The sequence below is a fragment of the Onychomys torridus genome, chromosome 12 (genome assembly GCF_903995425.1).
Source record: "Onychomys torridus chromosome 12, mOncTor1.1, whole genome shotgun sequence".
Classification (NCBI taxonomy): Eukaryota; Metazoa; Chordata; class Mammalia; order Rodentia; family Cricetidae; genus Onychomys; species Onychomys torridus.
The window spans coordinates 36,373,086-36,399,727 of NC_050454.1; the positions used below are offsets into that span (position 1 = coordinate 36,373,086).

Below are 26,642 nucleotides of genomic sequence, written 5' to 3' on the forward strand. Positions count from 1 at the left end.
TTCAGTTGTGAGCCCCAGTAGGAGGAGGGTCGACCTTGACCCCCAAGGTCTCAGGCAGCCTGGTAGGAGAGCGCGCGGGGGTCATGCCCAGCGCCGGTACCCGCACGGGGAGCGGGGGACAGACCCTGCAAACGCCGGCCGCCGGGGTCTGCGAGGCTCGGGGCTGTCACGGCCCCGCCGCCCGCCCGCCCGGCCGCACATGCCGCGCGCCTTATAAGGCTGAGCGGTGACGTAACGGCCCTAGGCCGGGCGCGCTCGGCGTCCCGCTCGCATTGTTCGGGAGGCTCCCGGAGCGCGCACAGCCGCTCGCAGCGCAACCGCGGCCCGGCTCGCCGCCCCGCCCGGCCCGGCCCGGCCCGGCGCCCGCAGCTCAGGTAAGCCCGAGAGAGCCGCAGCTTCGGCTCCCGCACGGCCACCGCCCCCGGGCCAGGGGCAAGGGTGTGCGTCGCGCTCAGCACCAGCTCAGCTTCAGAGCGGCGGGCAGGTTTCGCAGAGCGCACTCAGTGACTGCCAGCTTCAAAGTTCTTGCCGGCCGGGAGAAGACTTGCGACTTAAGTTTAGATGGGAGGTGAGGGGTGCGGATCCCATGGGCGTCCCAAGTAGTTACCGGTCCTGAGAAATCGAGGGCTGGGGACTTCCACTGTAACAGCTCTACTCCTGTATCTCATCTCCTCACGACTTCAACTTTTTCAGCTCTTAGAAGAGCAGAGTGCGAAATCATGCCACATGGGATTGGATTTGTTAGCGCTAGCCTTTTCTTTTTCCTTAGAAATCTTAATCTGACAAATATTTTTTGAAAAGGAAGTACAACTGGAAGTAGGATGTAGCTAACTAACCTTAAAATAACCTTTTGATGATACAAAAACCTTTTACTATTCTGGCTCAAACGCATGTCCATCTGTACCAGGAAGCTGTTCCTTTTCTAGGTCTTTCTACTTCAGCTCTACTTTGTGGGGGACGATCTGCACTTAAAAGATGAAGCTCTCCTCTGTAGATTACTAGTCTAGATAATATGTATTTTAAAGCCTAATTTTGAAGGTAGCATCTTAAAATAATCTTAATCACTGACACTTTTAACCATGATTACACCTAAACCTGAAAAGGCCATTGCTATTAATAAAGGCTTACAGTAGAAATGAACACTTGGCAGATACTGAAAAGCTACATATTTTACTTTACCTTTCAAAATAAAGATCAGCAGTGGGATTTTTAAAATGTCAATTTTAGCACACTAGAAGAGGAGATGGGAAATGACTTCTCCACCTTTATCTGATCTGAACACACAGTGTAAAACACACACACACACACACACACACACACACACTAGGAACCGAAAGAATCATTTCCCCTTTTAAATAGCCTCTGTTTTCCAAGTTTGCACAATTACGAGCTCACAGTCCACGGGCTACCATTTCTACTGCCTTGTTCTGAAAGAATGAAAATGCTTTACTATTGTTGGCATTGGAAAGACATAAACTACTGTTCGAATGTTTACCAGAAATGAACAACCATTTTGAGGTACAAATGTCTATTTTATCTGTATTTGTCAGTGAGGGGAAAGTTAGACATGAGATTTAAAATTGAAACAGCATTTTTAATGTAAACAATAATTGAGAAGTGTTTTTAGTAATTCTTATAGTTCAGTTTTAAAAGTATATCACACACTATTTTTGCTGCCTATGAGGGTTTGGGCTGTGTGTGTGTGTGTGTGTGTGTGTGTGTGTGTGTGTGTGTGTTTATTTAGGGAAGTAAAAGGCTGGTTTTTCTAAAGAAAAATTACATGTTATAGGGTCTGAAGATAGGCTAAATAAACTGCAACTTAGTACTAAGAAGTAAGATTCCTCCAAACTAATCTCCGGGAAGTCTCTCATCATGAAGAGAGGGGCCAGCAGCCAGGTCACTGTGAAGATGTTCAGAATGTAACAAGATAGGAGGCTTTGTTTGTTTTTATAGACAGTGATTGTAAGCTGAAAAATTCCTGTCTTGGGAAAAAGGTATTTTGCATTTTCTAAAGTAGTAGAGGAAGGAAACAGATACCATCAATTACTGTTTCAGCTATACTCAAGTACCGTCTGTAACATAATCTATAGCTCAATCATAACCTCTCTCAAAGCCCTTAGAGCTGTGTTTCCCAGAGTCTGCCTTTAAGTACAGAAGCATCAAATTTTTTAAAACATTTCCATAACAGACTTTTTAATAGTACTTTTTTTCAGACATACTAACTTTTAAGCATGCTTTAAAGCACTTACTAAGCCCTCTTTAAAACTGAAAGTTAAACCGAATTTATAATGGCCATGCTGTTTCAAATGAACTTCTGGGTTAGCATTTCTCAGTTCTTAGGACAATCTTCAGATAAAGCGCACTGCAGTCTTAGGCTTAGTAAGTTAACTTCCCCATTATGGCAATTAACCTTAACTGTTAATCACAGGGTTTCTGTTGTATTTTCCTAATGCTGCTGATAGACTGTAATAATGGCCAATATGAAAACATAATCAAGCATTTGTCTTCATTTTCCAGTTTTCTGGTAACAGTTGATGGGAAAGTCATCTCTCTCTCTCTCTCTCTCTCTCTCTCTCTCTCTCTCTGGATTTCATTTGAAGATTCTCTGTTCTGTTCCCTCTTGGCGGGGGGAGTACCTCTGGTAATAAACAGATTTTGAAGTCTAAAAAGTGAGAATTGAGGAAGAATAAATGTTTATTAATTCTTTGTAGATTTTTACAAGGTAAATAGGAAAACTATATAGGTCTTCTTACTTAAAGCAAAAGGGAGGGTGGAATAGGAAGGGACTGCACATTGTGGAGTACTAATCAGAACAGAAAGCAATACTGGTCTCAGCCTCCATTGGGGCCTGAAAGGGACCATCTGTTGTTCACACAGCCAATAATTACCTTTGAAACATCTAGCATACCCTACACCTTATCCTCTTGGGCATATCATAGTTTCAAGGTATCTTAGATTTACATAGTTTGTGGTAGGCTATGAATTTCACTTCACTTTCAACTGATTGCTTAGTTTTTTGTGAATTTTGTTTACATAATCTTTAAAGAAGACTGCATCTGTAGCCAGCACCACAAATGTTCAAAGCAGTTCAAACCTGCTTCTGCCACCACTGTGGTATTTCTGAGCCACTAACCTAATCGTTTAAGTTTGATGTACACAGCAAAGACTACTAGTGGGCTGTGTGTGACATCTGTCTTGAATCCCTCTGTGAGGTTAAGTGATTACTGACAGACACTGCTGTAAACACTCCTACATCCATCTTTGTCATTAAGACACAGAGTTGAGATTCTCCTTCCCTTGTTAATCTGCACTAACAGCACCTGACTGGGAGAGCTGGGCAAACAAAGCTGAGGGGGCTTGCCACGCAAACTCTTTTCAGCCACAAAAGGAACCCTTCCTTTTCACAGTGTGTGAAATGTTTCAGCACGTTAAGAGAGGACCACAGCAGTTGTGATTCTGAGTTCAGGAACAGGAAAGAACACATCCGCGGGGTCTTTCTCTCATCACACCTTCTCACATTCCTGTGCTCAACTGGATCCCAAATAAGTCTCAGTCTTAAGGACACAGTTATTATTCTATGGTGACAAAGTTAAGGAATGTTTGCACAAGAGAGAAGCAGGGAGGTATGTAGAAGAGACAGGTAAGTGATCACTGGGACAGACAGGTGCAAACACATACACCCAATTTCCTGTTTCTATCTGTAATTTCTTATTCTAGTCCAAAGGCCAGTTATCAGCACGAGACAGGATATATTATAGCAGAATAGCAAACACTCAACTCCGCAGATATGCATTTAAGACAGGCCCTATTAAGTTCTAAATGGGCAACAGGATACCTCCAAGTGCATGTGCACACTGCCAGCTAACACAGCAAAGAATGCCAGTGGAACTTCACAGCTGCAAGTGGCAGTGGCCATCCGATCCAGATGCCTGACATTATAGAAGACACTGATATCCAGTGTGACCTATACCAGCAATGCTGAGCAACTCAGGCAAAGCCAAGACTCCTCCATGCTGGACTAGAGCCCACTATTGATTTCTCCTTTAATTGGTGCTCCAAAGACAAGCAAACAGACCTCAGCAGTAGCGTTGGTACTGTATGTGGCAATTGAGACACAAAATTCATTAACAGAATAGGCGGGTGTGTTTTCAATAATAGTAAGAAGAGAACAAAGGAAAGGAGGGAGATGAAGTCAGTACAACTATATCAGGCCATCTGGACGGCAATACCCACTCCTTATTTGAACATGAGAAGTGTTGTGGAAAGAGTGTGTGCTGCATCATTTTGAACACTACGGATGACTTTGTTAGTTCAAACACTATCTACTACACCAACCTCCTTAGCTATCAGGAAGCCCTCTTTCAAAAATCAGAGACTTAATTCTTTCAAAACACTGTTCATAAAATGCAGGAAAGTCACCTTTGAAGGCTGTTAGCAACTAGTGATATCTCGCTTCCGTTACCCTCACACCACGCATTGTGACATTATATCATACATTAATTAGTTTACTGTCTGTATCTGGGATTATAAACTACTTCTGTATCACTTTTAGAACCAGCTTTCTCCCTAGCATCTAGCTGTTGTTACTAAGTGTGTCATTAGGGCAAGGACACTAAGTAAACGTACGAACAAATGATCTACAACCCAGAAGCTTCTGATTTGAGAAGGGAAGTATACTCTGCCAATGATGGGCGAGGAAGGGCCCTTCTACAATTTCATCACAAGTCCCAAACAAATCTGTGCCACTCCTTGAATTAACCACAGAACTGACTTACAGATAAAAGAGCCAGAAGCAAATCAGGGTCAGAGCAAGTCAAGGCAGTGAGTCTGCTTTGAACTGGCTGTCCCAGGCAGACTGTGTACACAGACCAAGTCAAATGCCTCTTAGCTCTCAGCCCATCTCTCCATGTCTCCGTTACTCCCTCCCCCCAAATAATGAGATAGAAAGTGGTGAAAGAGCACCAGGTGACCTGCCGTGGGGCATGAAAGAGCCCAGCACAGTACAGTGGTATTGTCCTTAATGAAGACTAGATTCCTCTGAATGGCTCATCTCATGCCTCAGCTGAGGGCCTACAGGATGCAGGCATGAGCTCAAAGAACTCACTCTCCAAGGAACTGGAAAGGAGCACACTAGCTTTCCTTTGGACTTTGACTCCAAATTTTCTATGTGTACTTTCTATATCTAAATGAGAGATATTTTTCTAATTCCAAAGTTAGGCAACTTCTTTGCCAACTCTGAATCCAGTGTAGGTCTTATGTCTTGTTTCAGCAATAGCCAGAAAACTATGCTAAGAATAAGACAGACTGGCAGGTACTGCAAGTAAGTTCACCACACAGCATACCATGTGTGACCCCTGAGCCCTGACTAGCTCCGAACTGTTAATAATAGAATCATCAGTACCTCTTACACATAGTGTTCAGTGGTCCTTGGTTCCAGCTCCGCTTCCCAGTGTACTAAATGAAACACTGTAGGTCAGAGATTAGCTGTTTAAAAAATTAAACAGTATTGGAATTTAAAAAAAAATAGAGCCTGGTGTGGTAGATGTATACTTTTGATCCCAATACTTAGGAGATAGTAAGGACAGTCAGGAAGTCAAGGTCATCCTTGGTTAAAGAACTGGTTCAAGGCCAGCGTGGACAGAGACTCTACCTCAGCTGCCTCCTACCCACCAAAAAATTAAACAACAGACTATAGTTAATTCTAAGCTTGCTTCCTAGTGACACTACTGGCATGGACAAATTGCATTGTCTCAATGGTGAAGCCAGAGTAAGAATACTAGGCTCTGCCATTCATTCACTGGGTCAGCCTCTTGTTCCCTTGTTTTCTTCAAACCTCATAAAAGGGACAATGTCATTTACCCCAGTATCTCAGTATTTGGGAAAAGCCTGAATAGTGGGAAACAGTCCTTAATGGAACTCTGACAAGTAGAGGTCTATGGAAATATTCATGGTTTTGACCTTGTCATTACCAACAGACCGGCTGAAGAAACTGTGGTTCAGCCTAACAAGAGCACCACATGGTTTAGAGCAGCCTCAGTGATGAGGGCAGTCTTTCAAGTTAGGATGCTTTGACGGAAGCAAAACTGCCTGATTTACTGTGTCCCATGGCTCATTAGTCTGGGAACAAAAGTTTAAAGGTGAACTACATTTTCCCCTCTTTAAAATTTTTTTAATGCAAATAAAAACAAAAATATAAGAGGAATGTACAATATTCACTGCAGTTGGAATGGCTGTCTGAAACTGTCACACTTGAAGAACCCTGGGAAATGTCCTTGTTTGTCGATGGACCCAGAGGAAGGCAGAGATGCTGTCTAAGTGTCTTAGCCTGAGCTTGTTCCTCTGCTAACTGGGAAGAGCAAAAGAGAGAGAGACATCCTGGAACTTGTGGGAAATGAGTCCATTTTAGCTAAAGGGAAGATTACCTTTGAAAAATAGTATTATTTCATTCACTATCAGTATAAACACTCAACGCATCATGTTTGAAGTAGCATATCATCCTCAGGGGAGATAGGAGACATTATAAAAATATAAAAACATTCTAATATATAATAATAGATTATAAGCACATGTTTATATATTATATGTTTATATATAAATATATAAACATTCGTATATGTTTATACATATATAAACAGGCATACATGTTTATGCAGCAGTATGAGGACCTATCAAATAGAGTATGTCACAGTGTGTCACCTACCACAATAGAGGTGACAACTTTGTCAAGGAAATTTGTGGTTCCATTCATCTCTTCCCACATTAGACCCTGAAAGAGTCTTCTCACAGTCTATTAAACACACTAGGTAGAACATACATACAAAGAACCAAAGGTAACAATAAGGCTTTCTGACCAGTCTCTGCTATCTGGACTTAGCTAACTTTGCCTCCAAGTGTTCTTCCCTCCCAGTAAAGGGAGAAGAGAGGGACAAAAGCAATGCAACTGTTGCTTGTGCTCTAAGGAGACCTTTAGTCCACTCATCCCAAGACGGGGACAGTCCTAGAAAATGTGTCTTCTTGTGTATACAGAGTTCAAACATAAGGGTATAGAAGCCTCAATCCTTTAAGAGCAAAGGATATATTAAAACAAATTAGAAAGCAATACATGGTATGAATAGATGTCATAAAACTCAGGGCTGTGAAGACTGTGGAATCAAAGTCAGTCAGGGTTAGACAACTGAAAGAACTGTTCACAAAATGGCAGATAGACACTGCGAAGATGTTGGGTTTATTCCCTGTAAGTCTACTATTAAAAAGAGCCTAAAGTAAAAATTAACAACAAAAGTCTAAAACAGTTTAACACACACACACACACACACACACACACACACACACACACACACACATTAATTAACACATTATTAGTTGTCACTCACAACAACCTGGACATCATGGACAGGAAGATGACATAAAAGATTTTAGTGTTTAAGGTGAGGGGATTCTGTGTGAGGAGGAGGCAACTGGCATAATACCTCGAGCAGAGGTTCAGTAGATGCTGTCTATCACTGAGTTATGCCTGGTGTCCTACAGGATCATGTTCCCTACTTGGCTGGGCTTACTATTAGCTTCCATGCAGGCCTTGCCTCAGGTCCCAGGAAATGCATCCTAAGCTCAGGTTCTCTGGCACCCAGCAATAAAGTCAAGGATTCAGCTTACCAGAGAGATCTATTTCTGACCTAGCCTCAGCCACCCCGAAGGATTCCCTGATTGAGTAATCCTGACCCCTGCTGGAAGGCAATCTCTCCCCATGAAACAAACCAGTTTTCCTCAGGTGTCTTGTCACTTGAGGCAAGACCAGATGACCGAGCTATTAAAGTATGGAGGACAGTGGGTAACATGAAAGGCTTAGAAGCTAGCCTGGAAGAGGCTGGGGGTTTAGCTCAGTGGTAGAGCGCTTGCCTAGCAAGCACAAGGCCCTGGGTTGGGTCCTCAGCTCCAGAAAAAAAAAGGAAAACCGGAGCCAGGCAGATCTCTGTGAGTTCGAGGCCGGCCTGGTCTACAGAGTTAGTTCCAGGACAGGCGCAAAGCTACACAGAGAAACCCTGTCTCGAAAAACAAAAACAAAAACAAAAGCTAGCCTGGACGCTGTTTAATCTTAAAGCTCCACCACAGCACTTTAGAGGCATGCAAATGAAAACTTGGCTAAAGCTCCTGGTTAGATCCTGGGTACAATCATGTTTCTCTTAGGACACTAACAGTCTAGGTGTCTCTCCTTGGGTGTTCATTTCTCAGTCTCATGTATTTTCAATTTAGCATGACATTTTAAATATCAGAACATGAAGATTTGCTTCTTTGCTTTTTAGTTACACCTATAACTACAACAAATACTTTCTATGGGCAGAAACAAAAATCTGAATGTCATGAAATTCCATGTAAGGTGATTCCACTAAGGCTTGATGAGCCATACAACACAACCTCTTGACACACTAACTTGTGTACAACATTAAACAGGAAAGGAAGGAAAATACTCTAAAGACTGCGGGAGGCTTTCGTTCTGTGGAACTGAGGTCTGAGGAATCCGAGGCTTTCCAGATCTTAGTCATGAAACTATACTGCCTTCTTCCTGCTTCTGGGGCGGTGGGAGGCAGGTGAGGGAAGGCCCAGCAGTAAGTCAGGGGAGGATTCTGCTCCAGCATTTCCTGCTTATTGCAAATGTGGCTTATTAAAATTAGTTTTTCCACTGCCTGCAAACTCAGATTTTGCTTTTTTTTTCTTCAGTAGTTTTTTAACTAATGAAAACATGAAATAGTTTGCCTGCTCTTAAAATTCAAAATTGATGTAAGCTATAATTTTAGGGGTGGGTATTCATACAGCAAACAGATAAACTGAGAAACTTCTCTTTAATTTGGCCATAAATAGACCAATTCCTTAAAGAGATAACTATAACTAAAATGGCTACCACTTTGCTCAGGGAAGAACACAAAGGAAAAATCAGCCAAGAGAAGTGGGGCATGGAGCTGTTGTCATGTGTGCTGGAGAATAGTGCTGATCATGACATCTTGATGGAAATGCCTAAAGTACAGCACACATTCATGTCATGAGCCTAAGCTCAGACTGCAGCCTGGTACTTACACATTCAGGGGATCTAAAGGCTCAGAAAAGGCAGAAAATGAAAATATAACCTAAATTGCTCTGGACTGTTGGTCAAGGAGGAACTAAGTCTCTGATGCCCAAAGTTTTAATTTTTAAAATGAATGCAAAGGGATTACAAAATAGGACCACAAGATAATAGTCAGCTTGCTCCAATACATTTTAGAAAAGGAAAAACAAACAAACAAACAAACACAAAACCACAAACCTTTTCTGCCTGTCTGTAATTAGATTTTATATATGGCCTCAAACTCCAGCTTTCCAAAGTCATAAACCAATACTTAGATCCTCAGGAACTAAAAAAAGTTGGTAAGGGTGGATGGAGGATGCCCACTGTGGTCTGTAATGTGTTTGCTTGAAAGAATAGGCTACCGGGTAACAACCCATTCTTCCACTACTCTACCCTCTAAACACTATTAATGTATTAAATGATTCTGTTCCCTTCATTTACTACAGTTAGAAGGAAACCAAACCAAACAAACAAACAAAAAAGCCCTCTTTAAGAATTAAAATGTTTCACATTTTACACACTTGGTATTCTTATCTCCCCAGTTTCTATGCCAAACTGTGTGATTTCAGTAGTCACAGTAAATCATAAGCCTCTGTTGTTGTGGTTTTAAAATTTCTGAAGTTTGAATTTCCCTCAAACAAGTTTGGAAATGTTTGGTTTCCCAAGCATCCCATGTTAGCCACTGCCTCTGTATGGAAAGCCAGACTACTAGGAGGTAAAAACCAGTGAACTCATCCACTCTCAAACAACTGCTTCTTTCTTGGGTGTTTTAACACCAATAAATTCATGTAAGAAAGCCAACAGCCTTTAGAAAGAGAAATGAAGAATGAGAGAATAGGGAGAGAAGGAGGAGGGACCAAGAAGGAAGTGAGTAAAAGAAGGAAGGAGGGAGGGAGGAAGGATGGATGGATGGATGGAAGGAAGGATGGATGGAAGGAAGGATGGATGGAAGGATGGATGGATGGAAGGAAGGATGGATGGAAGGAAGGATGGATGGATGGATGGATGGATGGATGGAAGGAAGGAGAAAGGAAGGAAGGATGGATGGATGGATGGAAGGAAGGAGGGAGAAAGGAAGGATGGACAGATGGAAGAAAGGAAGGAGGAAGGGAGGAAAGAGGGATGGATGGATAGAAAGAGGAACGGAGAAAAGAAGGATGGAGGGATGGATGGATGGAAGGAGGAAGGTGGGAGAAAGGAAGGAGGGGCAGATGGAAGGGAGGGGAGGGAGGAAGGAAAGATGGACAGATGGAAGGAAGGAAGGAAAGAAGGGAGGGAAGAAGGGAGGGAAGGGAGAGAGAAGGGAGTGAGGGAGGGACAGAGGAAGGAAGGAAAAGAGGCTTAAAAATATTAGGGTTATTGTTTTGGAGTTGTGCACAAAAACATCTGAAAAGAATATACTCCTTACAATTACTTAAAAAAAAAAATAGAATAAAGGAAACAAAGCCAACCACATAGATGAGTGCTAAGAGAAAAGAATTGTACTAATCTTCCAAAATACATATTTGCAGTATCTGAATGAAAACAAGGCCTAGAAAAGTTAAAAGGGGGGTGATCAATGAGTTTTTAAAAAACTTTAACACCTACATCAGAATGTTTTTCTAGAAAATCTATTTGTACTTCCTCAATCTAAGATACAGAAGCATCTAAATATATTTTTAAAATAAGAAAAGTACATATAAATATTATGAGCAAGCTAAAATAATACAAACATTTCTAAGGACATACAGTTATTATGTCCTTCAAGTCTGTCTGAGAAAATGCTGTCTATTAAAAATATTTTCCAAGAACTTTAAGTTCCTTGAAATGTTCTATGGAAATGGTATTTATGACATAGTCACCTCCTCTAGGGATTGTGGGATGTTATTACTGGCAAAGTGACAATTTTTAAAACCATCCAAAAATAATTAGAAATTTATGCTGAATGACTAAACTTGCTGTATTATTACAAAGATGAAGAGAATATTTGTTAATGTCATGACCAAGGCTGAAAGTAGCCATCAACTTATAGAAAGCGGAAAATGGATGGCCAGTAGTAGTGACTTTCTGTCTTTAACAAACAGACTATTCTAGCACACAGATTCACAGTGAGGATGGTGAACAAGATACATGTGGTAGGTATGTAAACATTTATCTTAGTGAGGATAAGCAGTTTAAGAACATCAATTATATTAGCATTCTGGGTCTACCAATTATAAACTGGACCTCTAACAAATACTTAACTTTTCTGAGCCTGAGTGAGCTCTCATTTATAAAATAAGGACAATGATTCCACATCTGTGTTTCCAGGAATAGCATGGTATATGGTATAAAACAATTGTTCAACAATTTCTATTATTTCCACACTATAGAGAGGGACTTCTATGTGTCTGCTATTTATACTTATCCCCTAACTCTGTAATATTGTACTCGATATAAAAGTAGAATAGGTATTTGCTCAAATATTTACTGAATACCAAGTAAGTACTATGCACTGTTTTCAAGGTGGAAATAAAACAATGAATATAACAGACACCAGTGATTGGCCAATTACTAAATAAATGGGCATGCATAGGAAAATACATGCACACACCTCCACCTATAAAGGTTAGATTCTATTTTTAGGTTTATTTTATATGTATGAGTGTTTTGCCTGCCTGTTTATCTGTGCACCACATGCATGGCTTGTGACCACAGAGGCCAGAAGAGGGTGTCAGATCCCCTCAAACTAGAGGTACAGATAACTCTAGATAAACCATCATGTGGATGCTGGGAATTCAACCTGGGTCCTTGGAAAGAGCAGTCAGAGTATTAAGCATTAACCCATCTCTCTAGTCCATGAAGTTTATATTCTAAGGAATAACAAAATAAATAAGCAGTAGATGGTATAGGAGATGGGACTAGTTAAGGTGAGAGTCCAGGACCTCACAAGGAGAAACCCCAAACAGAGGCAGCAAAGAGCAATGGAACAAACAGAGATCCTAGTGTGAATGAAGCAGAATGAGTGGAGGGAGAGCAGCAGGCCAGCTGGGAGAAACAGCAAACTCTCCTAAAGTTAACCCACATTGCTAGGGTTGGTTGGTGCATTCTCTTACATGTGACATGGTCAAGTGGGGGGGGGGGTGGGGCTGTGTGAAGCACAGGTTTTATTGCCAATATATTCTTATTCTGCTCTGGTTATCTATCTGTGCTATTCAGTATGTTAAGTGCTCTAAATTGTAGATATTTGGTCCCTCCCTGTCCTATAAAAATAAGCATACTAGTGATTATCTATACAGTTGTTATAAGAATTAAGAAAAATCAGGTGGCCCATGAAAGACCTTCCCTCTATATGTATCCTTCTGCATAGGTGCCACACATTGCCCTGGGAACTGGAGCCACATTCCAAAGCTACCAAAAGCTATGCACTGCAATGGTATGACTCTACAACAAAGTGCTATTTTAATCAAATGTCACTATTAAGATTTATCTTCCTAGTGAACATTTTTGAAAGGGAAAAAGTCTGTAATTCCCATAACATTACCCATTATTTTGTCTTTAGATTTTGCCATGAAAGTTGTGAAGAGTTATTTCATAACCAGATTAATTTCTACTGCTTTTCTGCTCCTGCTTGAGGACAGTGATCTAATGGAAATGCTGTATGACAAAAAACAAAAAAAGCAGGATTGTTTAAGTAGCTTGTGTGTGTGTGTGTGTGTGTGTGTGTGTATATGTAAGAGGAGAGAATGAGAAACTTTAATTTATATTTACTTGTTTATTTCTAGACATTACTCTTGAAGGTACAAGAAATTAGCATCAGTAGTTTCAGTTTGGAAGGTAAAGGATAAAGTGGGATCCCAACTTTTTGTTTGTTTGTTTGTTTTGTTTTTTCAAGACAGGGTTTCTCTGTGTAGCTTTGCACCTTTCCTGGAACTCACTTGGTAGCCCAGGCTGGCCTCGAACTCACAGAGATCTGCCTGGCTCTGCCTCCTGAGTGCTGGGATTAAAGGCATGCGCCACCACTGCCTAGCATGGGATCCCAACTTTTTGTTTTTTTGGTTTTTCGAGACAGGGTCTCTCTGTGTAGCTTTGCGCCTTTCCTGGATCTCGCTCTGTAGATCAGGCTTGGCCTCGAACTCACAGAGATTCACCTGCCTCTGCCTCCCGAGTGTTGGGATTATAGGCGTGCGCCACCACTGCCCGGCAGGATCCCAACTTTTAATGTGCACATTTTGAGATATTTACCCATGAATACTAATCTGTAAATGAAGACTGAAATCCATATTGCTCAAGGAATTAGAAGTATATAAAATCAACTACGAATTCACTAATGGAATAATATGAGCCACTGATGGTGATACAGACACTTGGAGGCTGAGACAGGAAGACTGCAAGTTCAAGAACAGTTTGAGCTGTTTTGGGGAAACCCTGTCAAAAATCTCCCAATATAAAAATCTTAAGTTACTGTTTCTGAAAAAAATCAACATATTTTTCAAACTGTTAGGTCCTCAGAAGGAAGGCAGGCTGCAAAACAAAGCAAGCTTCATCCTCCAAACCTTGTTTCTTTGTTTTGTTTTTCTGAACAGATCACAAAACATAAATATCCTTAGTTGTCTTATCAATTTCTTTTTCACTCAAGAAACAAAGCCTACCAAATATTTATGGGGGGGGGGTGTCCTCTTCAGATCTGTCCTAAGTCAGCTGGCCCACCCTGCCACCTTTCCATGCCCATACAGATGAGGTCTGAGTTATGAATGCAGCAGAGAAAGTGCACAGTCACATTCAAGGAAGAGCAAGTATGACTCAGGCAGCAGACAGGCTTTGGGAAGGGCAGCTAGTGACATCCATGTGGTACATCGGCACTGCACTGGAAATTGCTCATTCCTTTTCTTCTGGGAAGGGAGAAGAGCTGGGGAGGACATCTGTAGAACAAAAAAAGAAATGAAAACTAATGGCTGGCCTCAAATACAACTCAGCAGTGAATTAAGAAGAGTTATGAATGTCAGAGGTAACTACTACAAGAACATTTTACAAAAGGTTTCCCACAAATTAACTCACACTAAATGGCAGTTCTTAACCAGACAGCACTTCTCTATCCCTACCCCCAATGCTAGAACATCTTCAGTATCTGAAAACATTTCTCATTAGTTGGTACCGACCATGGATACCGCTAACATACGAGGAGAGCCCCACAGCACTTACTCAACCCAAAATGGGAGTAGAGCAGAGGCTGAAGTGAAACAAACCTGAACCTAAAATGGCAACCAGGAGGCTAGCAATGAGCACAGAGCAGCCTGCAGCTAGGGCAAGGTAAACTGCTCATGTACTCTTCTGTTCCCGGATGGATTTTACAGCTCCTCCCCCAGGCGCGGTCTACCTACCAGCCCATGCCTGAGGAGCTCTACTATGCACTCACACAACTTTCTTCTCTAATGTAAAAGTACACATTCTCTTATTTTAAGACCTTTTTTTCAATTGAAAAGAGAAAACATTTATTCTCTGTAACATGTTATTGTTATCTGTACACTGTAGATAACCAGCCATTAGCTCATGTACTAAATTTTTGTGATGAGAACATTTAAATTCTACTCTCTTAATACTCCTATCTGACTTCTAATGATAAGACATGGATTGTGCCAGGCAGTAAGGTCTTTTCTGTGAACTGTATTTTTACTTAATCTTCAGGACATCCCCAACTCTAAGGGGACTGTCTGTACCCTATACATGAAGACAGCAAGGTGAGTAAATTACCTTGCTTGCTTAAGTTATGTTAGAAGTACAAAGCCAGGATTCAATTCTGAAAACCTAACTCTGGGATCTGAATTTCTCAGGCTGCTCTCTACCTCTTCCCAGTAGGCTTCAGGGCTGTCCAGAGCACAAATTACCTGTTACTCAGCTACCTGCATCATTTATTGTTAGCTACTATGAAGACAGTGGGGAATACGTTGAAGAAAGGACACTAGCCCTAAGTAAAAGAAAGCAAATGTGAAGGGACAAAACACAGGTCACAGAGGTAAAAAGGGAAGCTCAGAAAGAGGAAGCAATACAGGGGGGTGGGGGGGGGGGGGGGGTGAGCAGTCAGTCTTAGGAAGCCGACCAGTCATTCTCCTTCAATACTGGAGCGCTGCTGGCTGCACAGCTCTGTCAGGAACACACACACTAGACGGCGGTCCAAAGCGTCACATGCCCAGTAACTTTATGAATGCGTCTCCCTAAAGGCACACAGCAGTCCTGCTATGGCTGTGCTGGACCCAAGCAGACTTTGAAAGTTCAACAAGACATCTGTCTGAAACTTAGTCTGACCAGGACTGAAAACCCTACTCACTTGGAAAGGCAGGAACATGGTTTCAATTTATATGTGAAATCTGAGGAATCTTTTCCAAATAGCTAAGAGCCACAATTCAGAGGGGAGTGAACAGAGGTGAACCTGTCCCCTTCCCCCCTAAAAAAGAAGAGCAGGGTCTCCATACAAGCTCAGTAGTATACACTTTTTTTCAAGTTCCCTCTTGCTACTGCCACTTCCCCTAATTGTACACATAAACAGAAAAAAAAAATCTGGGAATTTCTTAGTATGAAAATTTTGAACTGAAAGATGGGTGGGGCACCAGACTTGTGGCACTTTAAAATCTTTTGTTTTATATATCTGTTCGTGTTGCAATGCTAGGATTTGGACCCAGTACCTCTGGCATGCTAGACAAATGCTCTACTAATGAGCTACATACAGGCTCACATCACTGTTATTAAGTGAACACTCATTACCCTAAATATTCTAACTAGAAAGCTTCCCATACTATAGCACAGAAGCAAATGACACACAGTTCAGGCTCATGCTGATAGTAAGGTTTTCTTCTGTCCTTGTTCCTATTTCCTCTCCCAGGCTCAGCCCAGGGTTTCCAAATGGCCGCCTGGATTGGGGGTTGGGGGAGCTATCTTTGCTAGCCCAGATTCCGCAGGTGCCTCCTTTGGTTTCAAGATGAAACATTCATTCTCTTTGTAGTGTCTGCCTTCTCCTCACCAGCTCTGTGATCTTGGCCTTTTATTGATTCTGTAATCTGACCTTCCAGCAGTTTTTCTTTAAGGGACCTTCAGTTCATTACTTTGTTCTTGTCTCAATTTTAAGACAGCAGGATTTGACCCATACCAGTTCTTGCTCATAGGTCTTCCCAGAATCCTCTTTATCTGATGAAATTTCCCAAGCTCTTTGTTACTTCACTTTCCCTGACTACTGGGGAACTAAATAAGATTGTCTATATTATGAGTCCTAACCCACTTTTGTAATATATACCCCTGAACAGCCTCCTCTCTTTCCCTTCATGTTCTAATTCTTAGTTCACAGTGAAGGGAAATAGTAACCCAGCTTGCTGAATCTGGACCCATTTATGGTATCTCTAAGTGATCTCAACAACGATGACAGGATCTTTGGTAACAAAGACATAAAGCAGACACAGATGTACACTCATACTTGGCTAGCAGATGCAAAAAAAAAAGTCTGACTGTTCTTCTAGACCTTGTTGACCAAGTCAAATGAATTGAGCATTACACTATGGCTATGGTATGCTGTAACTGTAATTAAAAGAGGAAAAGAAAAAGAAAACCCCTTTGACTTGTACGATAAATAAAGGGAAGCAGCAGACACAGAATGAGGCTAGTCATAAGTGTTTTTATGAATGCTCCTGAAAATCTGACTGACCAGTGAAGAGTCCCATTGAAAAGGCAAGAGCGCAGCAGGAAACATTAACACAGTAACTGTCTTAAAAAGAGGAAGCTTCCCGGCAGATTCCATGTATCACACTTCAAACTGCTAGAACCTGTTAGCAGGACAATGTAATAATTAAAACGACATATTAAACAAGAATCACTAAAAGATGAGATGGGATGTAACACAACCAAAGTATCAAAATCTATAGCAAGAAAGCACATGTAAAACAGGTGGTGGTGGTGCACATCTTTAATCCCAGCACTTGGGAGGCAGAGGTAGGTGGATCTTTGTGAGTTCGAGGCCAGCCTGGTCTACAGAATGAGTTCCAGGTCAGCCAAGGCTACACAGAGAAACCTTGTCTTCCAAAAATCAAAACAAAACAAAACAAACAAACAAAAAAGGGCTGGAGGAGGGATAGCTTAGCCTTTAATGGCTAAGCTTACCACCAAAAATATAAAAGTTTGGTTCCCAGCACCCACAGCTGTCCCTCCAGCTTTCCCCGCCTCCAAAAAAGAAAAGAAAAAAGAAAAAAAGCATTATGATATATGCAGTATTTTGTTTATCATGCCAAATCAGTTAAAGTATTAAACTAGCCTCTAGAGTAATAAGAACACACACATTACATTATTTTCCCTAAGACTAAATAGATCTGTTATGATCAACCTGTTTGGTGATTGATAAGGAACTATAAAAATTATAACCAGATCAGGTAGGGCAAGTATGCTGGTTTTTAAGAAAAAAATGTAAACTGGCAAATGCCAAGTACAGTGTCTTGTACACAGTAGGGGCTCCCTGTACTAATAAAGACTTGAAATGAATTAAGTCAGCTGAACTGCACTGTCGATGAACCCATTTTCAACAACAGGCAACCTGGGCTCATTTAGTGGCACACATTTGTACTCCCAGCACTCTGGAGGCTGACTTCAACGCCAGCCTGGACTACAGAACAAGAACAAAACTACCACGCTAGCCAACTGCAAATTCAGTGGTTTGGATGCCCTCATTTCAAAGAGTAGTTTCAAACAAAACATTAACAGTATGTAGATAGTTCAAAGAACTGGGAAGAACAAATTTGAAGGCAGAGAACCTATTTCTTGTGATGGGCAGCAAACAAATGGGTACATTAATGATGACATCATCAAAGCAGACTAGGGACTCTATCATGGTGAGGCAAGGGCTGATAAGTAACCGCAGAAAGAACAGGGTGACAGCACAAACCTTAGGCTTTTCTGGAGAAAGACATTTGCTATTACATTTCTCCTGCATATCCTCTACAGCAAAGATTCCAAAGAACAGCCCCTTCAAGACATCAGCAAAGTCACCCCATCTTCATAAACACCCTTTTTACCCATTTCAGATGCTACATGATCTGTGATAATGCCATGGCTACCATAGCTAATGGAATATGTAAAATAGATCCAAGGATCCAGTGGCCTCATTACAGTCTGTGTAGTACAATGCAACTCTTCTTATCTTTTTTGGTTTCTAGGTTATTTTTTCACTAAAAATGCTCTTTATGCTATGTAGCCAAGGAAAACCTTAAACTCCTGATGCCCCTGCCTACACTTTCCAAGTACTAGGGATTACATGTCTATCCTACCACATGGAAGCCCTAATTTTAATAATACAGTGAATTTAGATAAAAACCACACAATCAAAAGTTTGGGATCGTCAATAAGCTTTAAGAGTGAAGAGATGATAAGATCTGAAAATCTGAAACTGTTGCTCTGGGGTCTTTGTTAAATAGTGTTAGACTTATCTGATCAGTCTAAAAACTTGTTTTTCTTTATTGCATTAATTTATCTAGATGGGGAGGAGGATGTTTGGAGGTCAGAGGACAACTTCGGGGGATTGGTTCTCTCCTTCCACTTTGTGGGACCCAGGGATCAAACTCAAGTACTGGAGCTTAGCACTAAGTGCCTTTACAGGCTGAGCGGTCTCATTGGCCTCTCTAAGAACTCTGGGAGAACAGATTCCTTCCCCTTGTTCGCCTCCTTATAGCCCTAGTCTAGAAGGCTTTCTTGTAAACCACGCATTGCCATGTTTACACATCGACTGTTAAATTCAAGATCCACACAATAAACACAGTGGGCTGTCTATTTCAAAGGACAGGTGAGAGAACAGAGGTGGCTGAAGTTGTCCACTACATGAGTTTGGTTCCTGAGGAGAAGATGGAACACAGCGCATTAGTGAGTACGGACCTTCTACGGTAGCTTGACAGTCACTCTGAGTTCATCTGTGTGGGCCAGCTGGCTGGGAGCAGGGGAAGAATATGCAAGTGAAATGCATCAGAGCTCTTCGCTGCAAGGGGAAGGAAAAGAACTGCTTCTTTGCAGAGATGGAATAATCAAAACAGAGTGATGAGCTAGCATGTGACCATTTCAACCTCTCATGACCAAGTAATACAGTTGAGGTGAAAAAATCTGAAGAAAGAAAGGAATGGTTCTAGCAGTTTTATTTTTTTTAGAGGCTCCACAATTATGAAATAGACAATAATGTATCAAGAAAACACTGAGGGGAAGACTCACTTACATCACATTTTCTTAACTACCTAGAGCCACATACATGTTAAATGATAGAAAATCACCTTTAAAAATGAACAAATGCTGAGGTATTCTCCATAGAATGGCATATTTGTTCACTATTGTATTCATTCAAAAAAAAAAAAAAAAAACCCCACTCATTTGGTTCCTTCCACAAGGCTTTTCAGTAACCACTGTAGAAAACACAAATCCCTTACACTCATGTTCTATTCTTTAGAAGTTACTATTTTAGTGGGGTTGATTATGATGTACATAAATAATGCAAAACCAAACATGGTGAGAATGACAATATAAATTCTATGGGTATGATTGGCTACACAGCTTTCAGAGGAGTACCATCTGTTTTGTATGTGCATTATATGCTGCATATTATTAGCCATGTCACACTGAGGAGATAAAATATAGGTTGATTCATATTGACATACATGTGTATAAATAAAAACTGAAAGGACCCTCTAAATGTATAATTTATATTGAAAAGCCAGCATTATGGTTGGTACCAAAAAACACTCAAGATGACAGATGTGATATTTTTGAAAAAGCAAGTAACCGGCATTGCACATAATAATAGTGATAAACCACAGTAAGTTAAAATAATTTTGAGCCATAAAAGAAACTCTAAAGAAAAGCTGTAATAAGACACTGCTTTAAGCCAGTTTGGGCTTAATTACCTCACATTTGTGTCCATAAAAATCAGCTTCCACAACTTGTTTTTATTGGACAGGATTCAGTGAATGTTCCTGTAATCCTGTAATGTCAGTATTTGAGCATGAACACAAGTACTCCAAGACAGTAGTCTTCAAGTGGAGGTATACGTACTCCCAAGGGTCCACAAACTTTGTAGAGCTGCATAGGGCACTTAAAGGAAACCAATGCACACATTCACATTTCCTATACACATTCTCCAAATATCATCTTCCTGATAAGCGCTTGTGTCCAATGTGCCCTCTCTTTCCAACAGCCCTTTCAAAATAACCTTCTTAAGTGGCAAACTCTTACCAAGGGAATTTTTCTAGGCTGGAAACCCCTCTAGAACTTTCTACAGAGAGTCCCAAAAGAGCACAGGAGCAGTAGCAGCTTAAAAAATAGCCAATAGATAGAGAACAGTGCTTATCCTCACCTGGGGACACTAAGGATACCTTAGGACAAATTCCTACACAGTCAGATCTTAGAAATCAGACTGGTTCCCCCAAAGGATGATTTGACCGTCTAATTTGTAAATGGGGACTTTTAGATTGAATGGCAAAGATACTTCTGTTAACTGTTTAAAACTTGAATTTTTAAAGAAATGTATGTGCTAAAAGAAAAAATAAGTTAAAATCACTGTGTGTGTATGTGTATGTATGTATGTTCCCATAACATATGTATATGTTTCCAAACAATGACAAGGGACATCTTTTCCTTTAGCTCCACAGTTTCCAATTCAGAGGGTTTCACTGATAGACATATCAGTCCAGGTTGTGGTCTGCAGGCTGGCTTGAACAGGCAGGTCAACTGCAGAGACAGCACTGCTTCTGCATCTCCTGGACCTTTCTAACCCAAGTCACCCACCACTGGGAGAAATGTGATATTACATAATGAAGTCCAAGGCCAAGAAACCAGGGTCAACTGGGAGCTTGTTACAATGACAACTGTGAGGCTCACCCTCACAGAATTAGAATCTGCCCTTTAACAAGATTCCCAGGTGACTCAAATGCACATTAAAATGTGAAAAGCAATGGTGTGAAAAATCGGCCCGAGTCAGCAGGGAGGACACTGTCACTAGTTGTGTACGTCCTCAGGTTGGAGCGAATGTACTGCAATCATCAGTTTATGTTTACCTTCGAGGTGGAGCTTAGGGAGATGGAGATGTCAGCCATTTATAAAAACCAGGAAAAGGGTGCATGACACTTGTATCAAGCTGGAAAAGATGCATCATGCGTGCTGCCAAAAACACTGAGCACAATAAAAACAACTAAGTTTTTCAATATTGTTTTGCTTGTTACCATATTGATAGGATTCAGTTATTCCATTTTAAGGCTCTCCTATTACACTTAAAATAAAAACTTCCCTTTCTTATATTCTAAGAAAACCTATCCCCTTCTCAGGAAAAGGGGACTTATTTAAAAAGCTGTGATTCTAGAAAGCCTCGGGAGTTTTTGTAAAGCTGTTCTCCAATAAAGGAAACCTCTGAGCTTTGGCAATGCCTTGTCACCACCAGCAAGTGTGAACTAAAGCTGAGGTACGAGGAAGAAGCTCTTCTGTAGCTGTTTCTCCACCTCCACCACAGCAATTTATCCTGGATTCCTCCACTGAACAACAAAACTCTACAACCACCAGGCAGAAGCTGCCATGTTTCTCCTCTCAGGCTCCCAGGTGTCTCAGGCAGGGAGTGAGGAAAGGCAAGAGTCATGAAGCCTCTTGCCAAGACCACAGATGAGGTCACCAGTGGCCCCGCCCAGCTCCAGCACCCTGCCCAGTAGCTTCTGAACTTTACATGTCAGCCTCTGTGAAGTCCTCAAAGCAGGACAAACTAAAAGGAGATCCTGTCATCCAAAAGTTTAAGAATTCTTACATTGTGCTTTTTTTTCCTTCCTGTATAGTCCAATTACAGAAAGAACAGATTAGAATCTCATAAAGAAGTCTTTATTCCCCAGGCTGCCCCAATTTTGTTTCCTTTAAAAAAAAAAATGTTCTCTCAGATTCTTAATTTTAAAAATGTTCTGGGGCAAGGATAAAAGACAATGGATTGGTTAATTAACTAACAAACAGAAAAGATTTATTAAGCTAAGCATGGTGGAGTACTAGAATCCTAAATGGGGCAAAAAGGGCCACAAGTTCAAGGCCAGCCTCAATAGGACTGCACAGGAAAGCTCCATCTTAATGATAGATAGATAGATAGACAGACACATGGTAGATAGGTGGTAGACAGATGATAGATAAAATAGGTGGGTAACAGGTTTATTAACATTATGAACTCTACAGGTTTGATTAGAAAGCACTTATTTACATTTTCAACCAAGTTCTTTCAAGGATTCCATTCTATTTTAGTTTCCGAACAACAATGCTGTAAAGCTGCAATTACATCCTCTATAATTAGCCCATTCCCAGTATAATTAAGAAACTCACAAGTTTAAAACTGTACCTTCTTGACAGAGGTAACCAAATGCATGGAAAAGAGCATTTATTCTGCATGTAAAATGTCCTCCTGTTATGAAGGGTAATTTTAAATAAGGATAAACTAGAGTCATTTAAGAGGGATTCACTATGTTCCTGCTAACAGTTTCTCCATTCCTAGCCCTGGATTTCTATCAGCAAGCTCTTTGCTGTAGAACCCCCTGCTCTTCCATGTTATGAGCACATCAAAGCATAACTAACTCAGTTGCTTCGTAGTTCCCCCTCTTAATGGCAATGAGTAGCCAGATAAAGACCCAGGTGAAGTGCTTCCCAGGATGCTATCTTATTAGTGGAAACCAAAGTTCTAATACACAAAGAGATCCATCTGTGCTGTGCATAACTTCTAGACAAGCTGAATAAAATGCTATCTTAACTAATAACCAAGCAGTTAAACAGTAACTAGTAATATATCACACAATATATCACACAATAGCTCAGGCAAGCCATTTAATACAGGACAAGAATCAGTAATTTAAAAAGCACCATGGCAACATTTATCAAATGTTTACCAAATGCCAGGACTGTGATAATGCTAGATGAATTGCCTCACTTTTACAAAAAGCCCCTAAGATACTATGAGGAAATTGGAGAACTATTCAGGTTAATTAGCTGGTATGAGCAGGTGTAGCTTTAAAGCCAAGTCTAACCGAAATCTCAAGTCTGTACCTATCTCTCTAGCCTTCAGGTTGGACTATCCACTGCTTACGTTACACAAACAATTTAAAACAAATATTCTTACCTGACCTCTTCTAAGGCTCCCGGTGAACTTCAACTGCTACTAATCAATGCTAGTCACGTTTTAAAGGCCGGGAGGGGCAAGTTATCAATATTTTTAATGATTCTCCTTCCTCATCAAATTCAGAAACTTCCCTGGAAGTTATTGATGAACTGCTACAATTATTTTAAATGAATAACAGCTGACAAATGACTAAATCCCTAACTGCAATGTGTTCTTCAACTCTTAGATTAAAGAAGCTAATTGATCAGGAAACTAAGTCCCAGGAGAGGAAGGAGCACGAGAAGGAGAAGAGGATCAAGGCCCTGAAGGAGGAGCTGACCAAGCTGAAGTCTTTTGCTTTGATGGTGGTGGATGAACAACAAAGGCTTACGGCCCAGCTTGCCCTTCAAAGACAGAAAATCCAAGACCTGACCACAAGTGCCAAGGAAACACATGGTAAACTAGCCCTTGCTGAAGCCAGAGCTCAGGAAGAAGAGCAGAAGGCAACCAGACTAGAAAAAGAACTACAAACACAGACCACAGCGTTTCACCAGAACCAAGAGAAAATTATGGCGAAGCTCACCAATGAGGACAGTCAAAATCGCCAACTCCGCCAAAAGCTGGCAGCACTCAGCCGGCAAATTGATGAGTTAGAAGAGACCAACAGGTCTTTAAGAAAAGCCGAGGAGGAGCTGCAAGAAATAAAGGAAAAAATCAACAAGGGAGAATATGGAAACACTGGCATCATGGATGAAGTGGACGAGCTCAGGAAGCGTGTGCTGGATATGGAGGGGAAAGATGAGGAGCTCATAAAAATGGAGGAGCAGTGCAAAGATCTCAATAAGAGGCTTGAGAAAGAGACAGTACAAAGTAAAGACTTCAAACTAGAGGTCGAAAAACTCAGTAAGAGGATTACAGCTCTGGAAAAATTAGAAGATGCTTTAGACAAAAGCAAACAAGAATGCTACTCTCTGAAATGCAATTTAGAAAAAGAAAAGATGACCACAAAGCAGTTGGCTGAAGAACTGGAGAGTTTAAACACTAGGATCAAAGAGCTAGAAGCCATTGAAAGTCGGCTAGAAAAGACAGAATTCACTCTAAAGGATGATTTAACTAAACTGAAAACATTAACTGTAATGCTTGTAGATGAACGCAAAACAATGAGTGAAAAGTTAAAGCAAACAGAAGAAAAGTTACAATCCACTGCCTCCCAGCTCCAGGCAGAGCAAAATAAAGTGACGACAGTGACTGAAAAGTTAATTGAGGAAACTAAAAGGGCACTCAAGTCCAAAACTGATGCAGAAGAGAAGATGTACAGTGTAACCAAGGAGAGAGATGACCTCAGAAATAAACTGAAAGCAGAAGAAGAGAAAGGACATGATCTGTTGTCCAAAGTTAATATATTGAAAAACAGGCTTCAGTCACTGGAAGCAATTGAGAAAGATTTTGTCAAAAACAAATTAAATCAAGACTCCAGTAAGTCCACAACAGCATTACACCAAGAAAACAATAAGATTAAAGAGCTCTCTCAAGAAGTGGAAAAGCTGAAGCTGAAGCTAAAGGATATGAAAGCCATTGAGGATGACCTCATGAAAACAGAGGATGAGTACGAGACCTTAGAACGGAGGTATGCTAATGAGAGAGACAAGGCTCAATTTCTGTCTGAAGAGCTGGAGCATGTCAAAATGGAACTTGCCAAGTACAAGTTAGCAGAAAAGACGGAGTCCAGCCATGAGCAATGGCTCTTCAAGAGGCTCCAAGAAGAAGAAGCAAAGTCAGGCCATCTGTCAAGAGAAGTGGATGCATTAAAAGAGAAAATTCATGAGTACATGGCAACGGAGGACCTCATATGTCACCTCCAGGGAGACCACTCCATTCTGCAAAAGAAACTAAACCAACAAGAAAACAGGAACAGAGACTTGGGAAGAGAGATTGAAAACCTTACTAAAGAGTTAGAAAGGTACCGGCATTTTAGTAAGAGCCTCCGACCTAGTGTCAATGGAAGAAGGATCTCTGACCCTCAAGTGTTTTCTAAAGAAGTTCAAACAGAAGTAGTAGACAATGAGCCACCAGACTACAAGAGCCTCATTCCTCTAGAACGAGCAGTCATCAATGGTCAGTTATATGAGGAGAGTGGGGACCAAGATGAGGACCCTAATGAGGAATCTGTGCTGTCCTTCAAATGTAATCCATCTACATCCCTTCCTGTGAACAGGAAACTGTGGATTCCTTGGATGAAATCCAAGGATGGCCACCCTCAGAATGGAAAAATACAAACTAAGTCCAATGGTAACTTGGTGCAACCAGGAGATTTAGTCCTAAGTCATACACCTGGGCAGCCACTTCACATAAAGGTTACTCCAGACCATGCCCAAAATACAGCCACTCTTGAAATCACAAGTCCAACCACAGAGAGTCCTCACTCTTACACCAGCACAGCAGTGATACCAAACTGTGGCACCCCAAAGCAAAGGATTACCATTCTCCAAAATGCTTCCATAACACCAGTGAAGTCCAAAACCTCTACAGAAAGCCTTGTGAACTTAGAGCAAAGCATGCCCCCAGTTACCATGGCAACGTTTGCCAGAGCACAGACCCCAGAGTCCTGTGGTTCTGTAACTCCAGAACGGACAATGTCACCTATTCAGGTTTTGGCTATGGCTGGTTCAGCTAGTTCTCCAGAGCAGGGGCGCTCCCCAGAGCCGATAGAAATCAGTGCCAAGCATGCAATTTTCAGAGTCTCCCCGGACCGGCAGTCATCATGGCAGTTTCAACGTTCAAACAGTAACAGTTCAAGTGTGATAACTACTGAGGATAATAAAATCCACATTCACTTAGGAAGTCCTTACATGCAAGCTGTCGCCAGCCCCGTGAGACCTGCCAGCCCTTCAGCACCACTGCAGGATAACAGAACTCAAGGCTTAACTAATGGGGCACTAAACAAAACAACCAATAAAGTCACCAGCAGTATTACTATTACACCAACAGCCACACCTCTTCCTCGACAATCACAAATTACAGTAAGTAATATATATAACTGACCACCCTCACCCTCATCTAGTTCATACTGATATTCTTGCAAGGAACTCAGTCCTTTTTAATCATCCCTTCAAATCCCCTAAAAGAATGACTAAACATGTACTTTGGGAAGATTTGTGCATGGACTATACAAGAGTATCTGGAACTAACTATGTGTTGCCTGCATAGTCATCAAGTGTGCACTTACTGTATATCTTTTCATTTACATACCTGTATGGAAAATATTTAGTCTGCACTTGTATAAATACATCTTTATGTATTTCATTTTCCATAACTCACTTTAATTTGACTGCAACTTGTCTTGGTGAATTACTTAACATGATAAAACAGTAAATAGTTTGTTACTTTTGCCATTGCTTGCTGAATTTTCATTTGATCATTTTGTGTTATATATCTGCATGAACAATATCATTTTATTTCCTATTTATAAAG

The 26,642-nt window shown here is 41.1% G+C and overlaps 1 protein-coding gene across 2 annotated transcripts; it reads left to right on the forward strand.

Moving 5' to 3' along the window:
* Positions 1-275: 275 nt before the first annotated feature.
* Filip1l (filamin A interacting protein 1 like) lies at positions 276-26,559 on the forward strand. Of its 2 annotated transcripts, none has more exons than XM_036204040.1 (2): positions 276-374; positions 23,419-26,559. In XM_036204040.1, the coding sequence occupies exon 2, from the start codon at positions 23,534-23,536 to the stop codon at positions 26,210-26,212; it is 2,679 nt and encodes an 892-aa protein (XP_036059933.1). In that variant the 5' UTR covers positions 276-374; positions 23,419-23,533; the 3' UTR covers positions 26,213-26,559. The 2 variants fall into 2 exon arrangements, with proteins under 2 accessions (XP_036059933.1, XP_036059934.1); XM_036204041.1 differs by lacking the exon at positions 276-374 and adding an exon at positions 14,031-14,063.
* Positions 26,560-26,642: the final 83 nt, after the last annotated feature.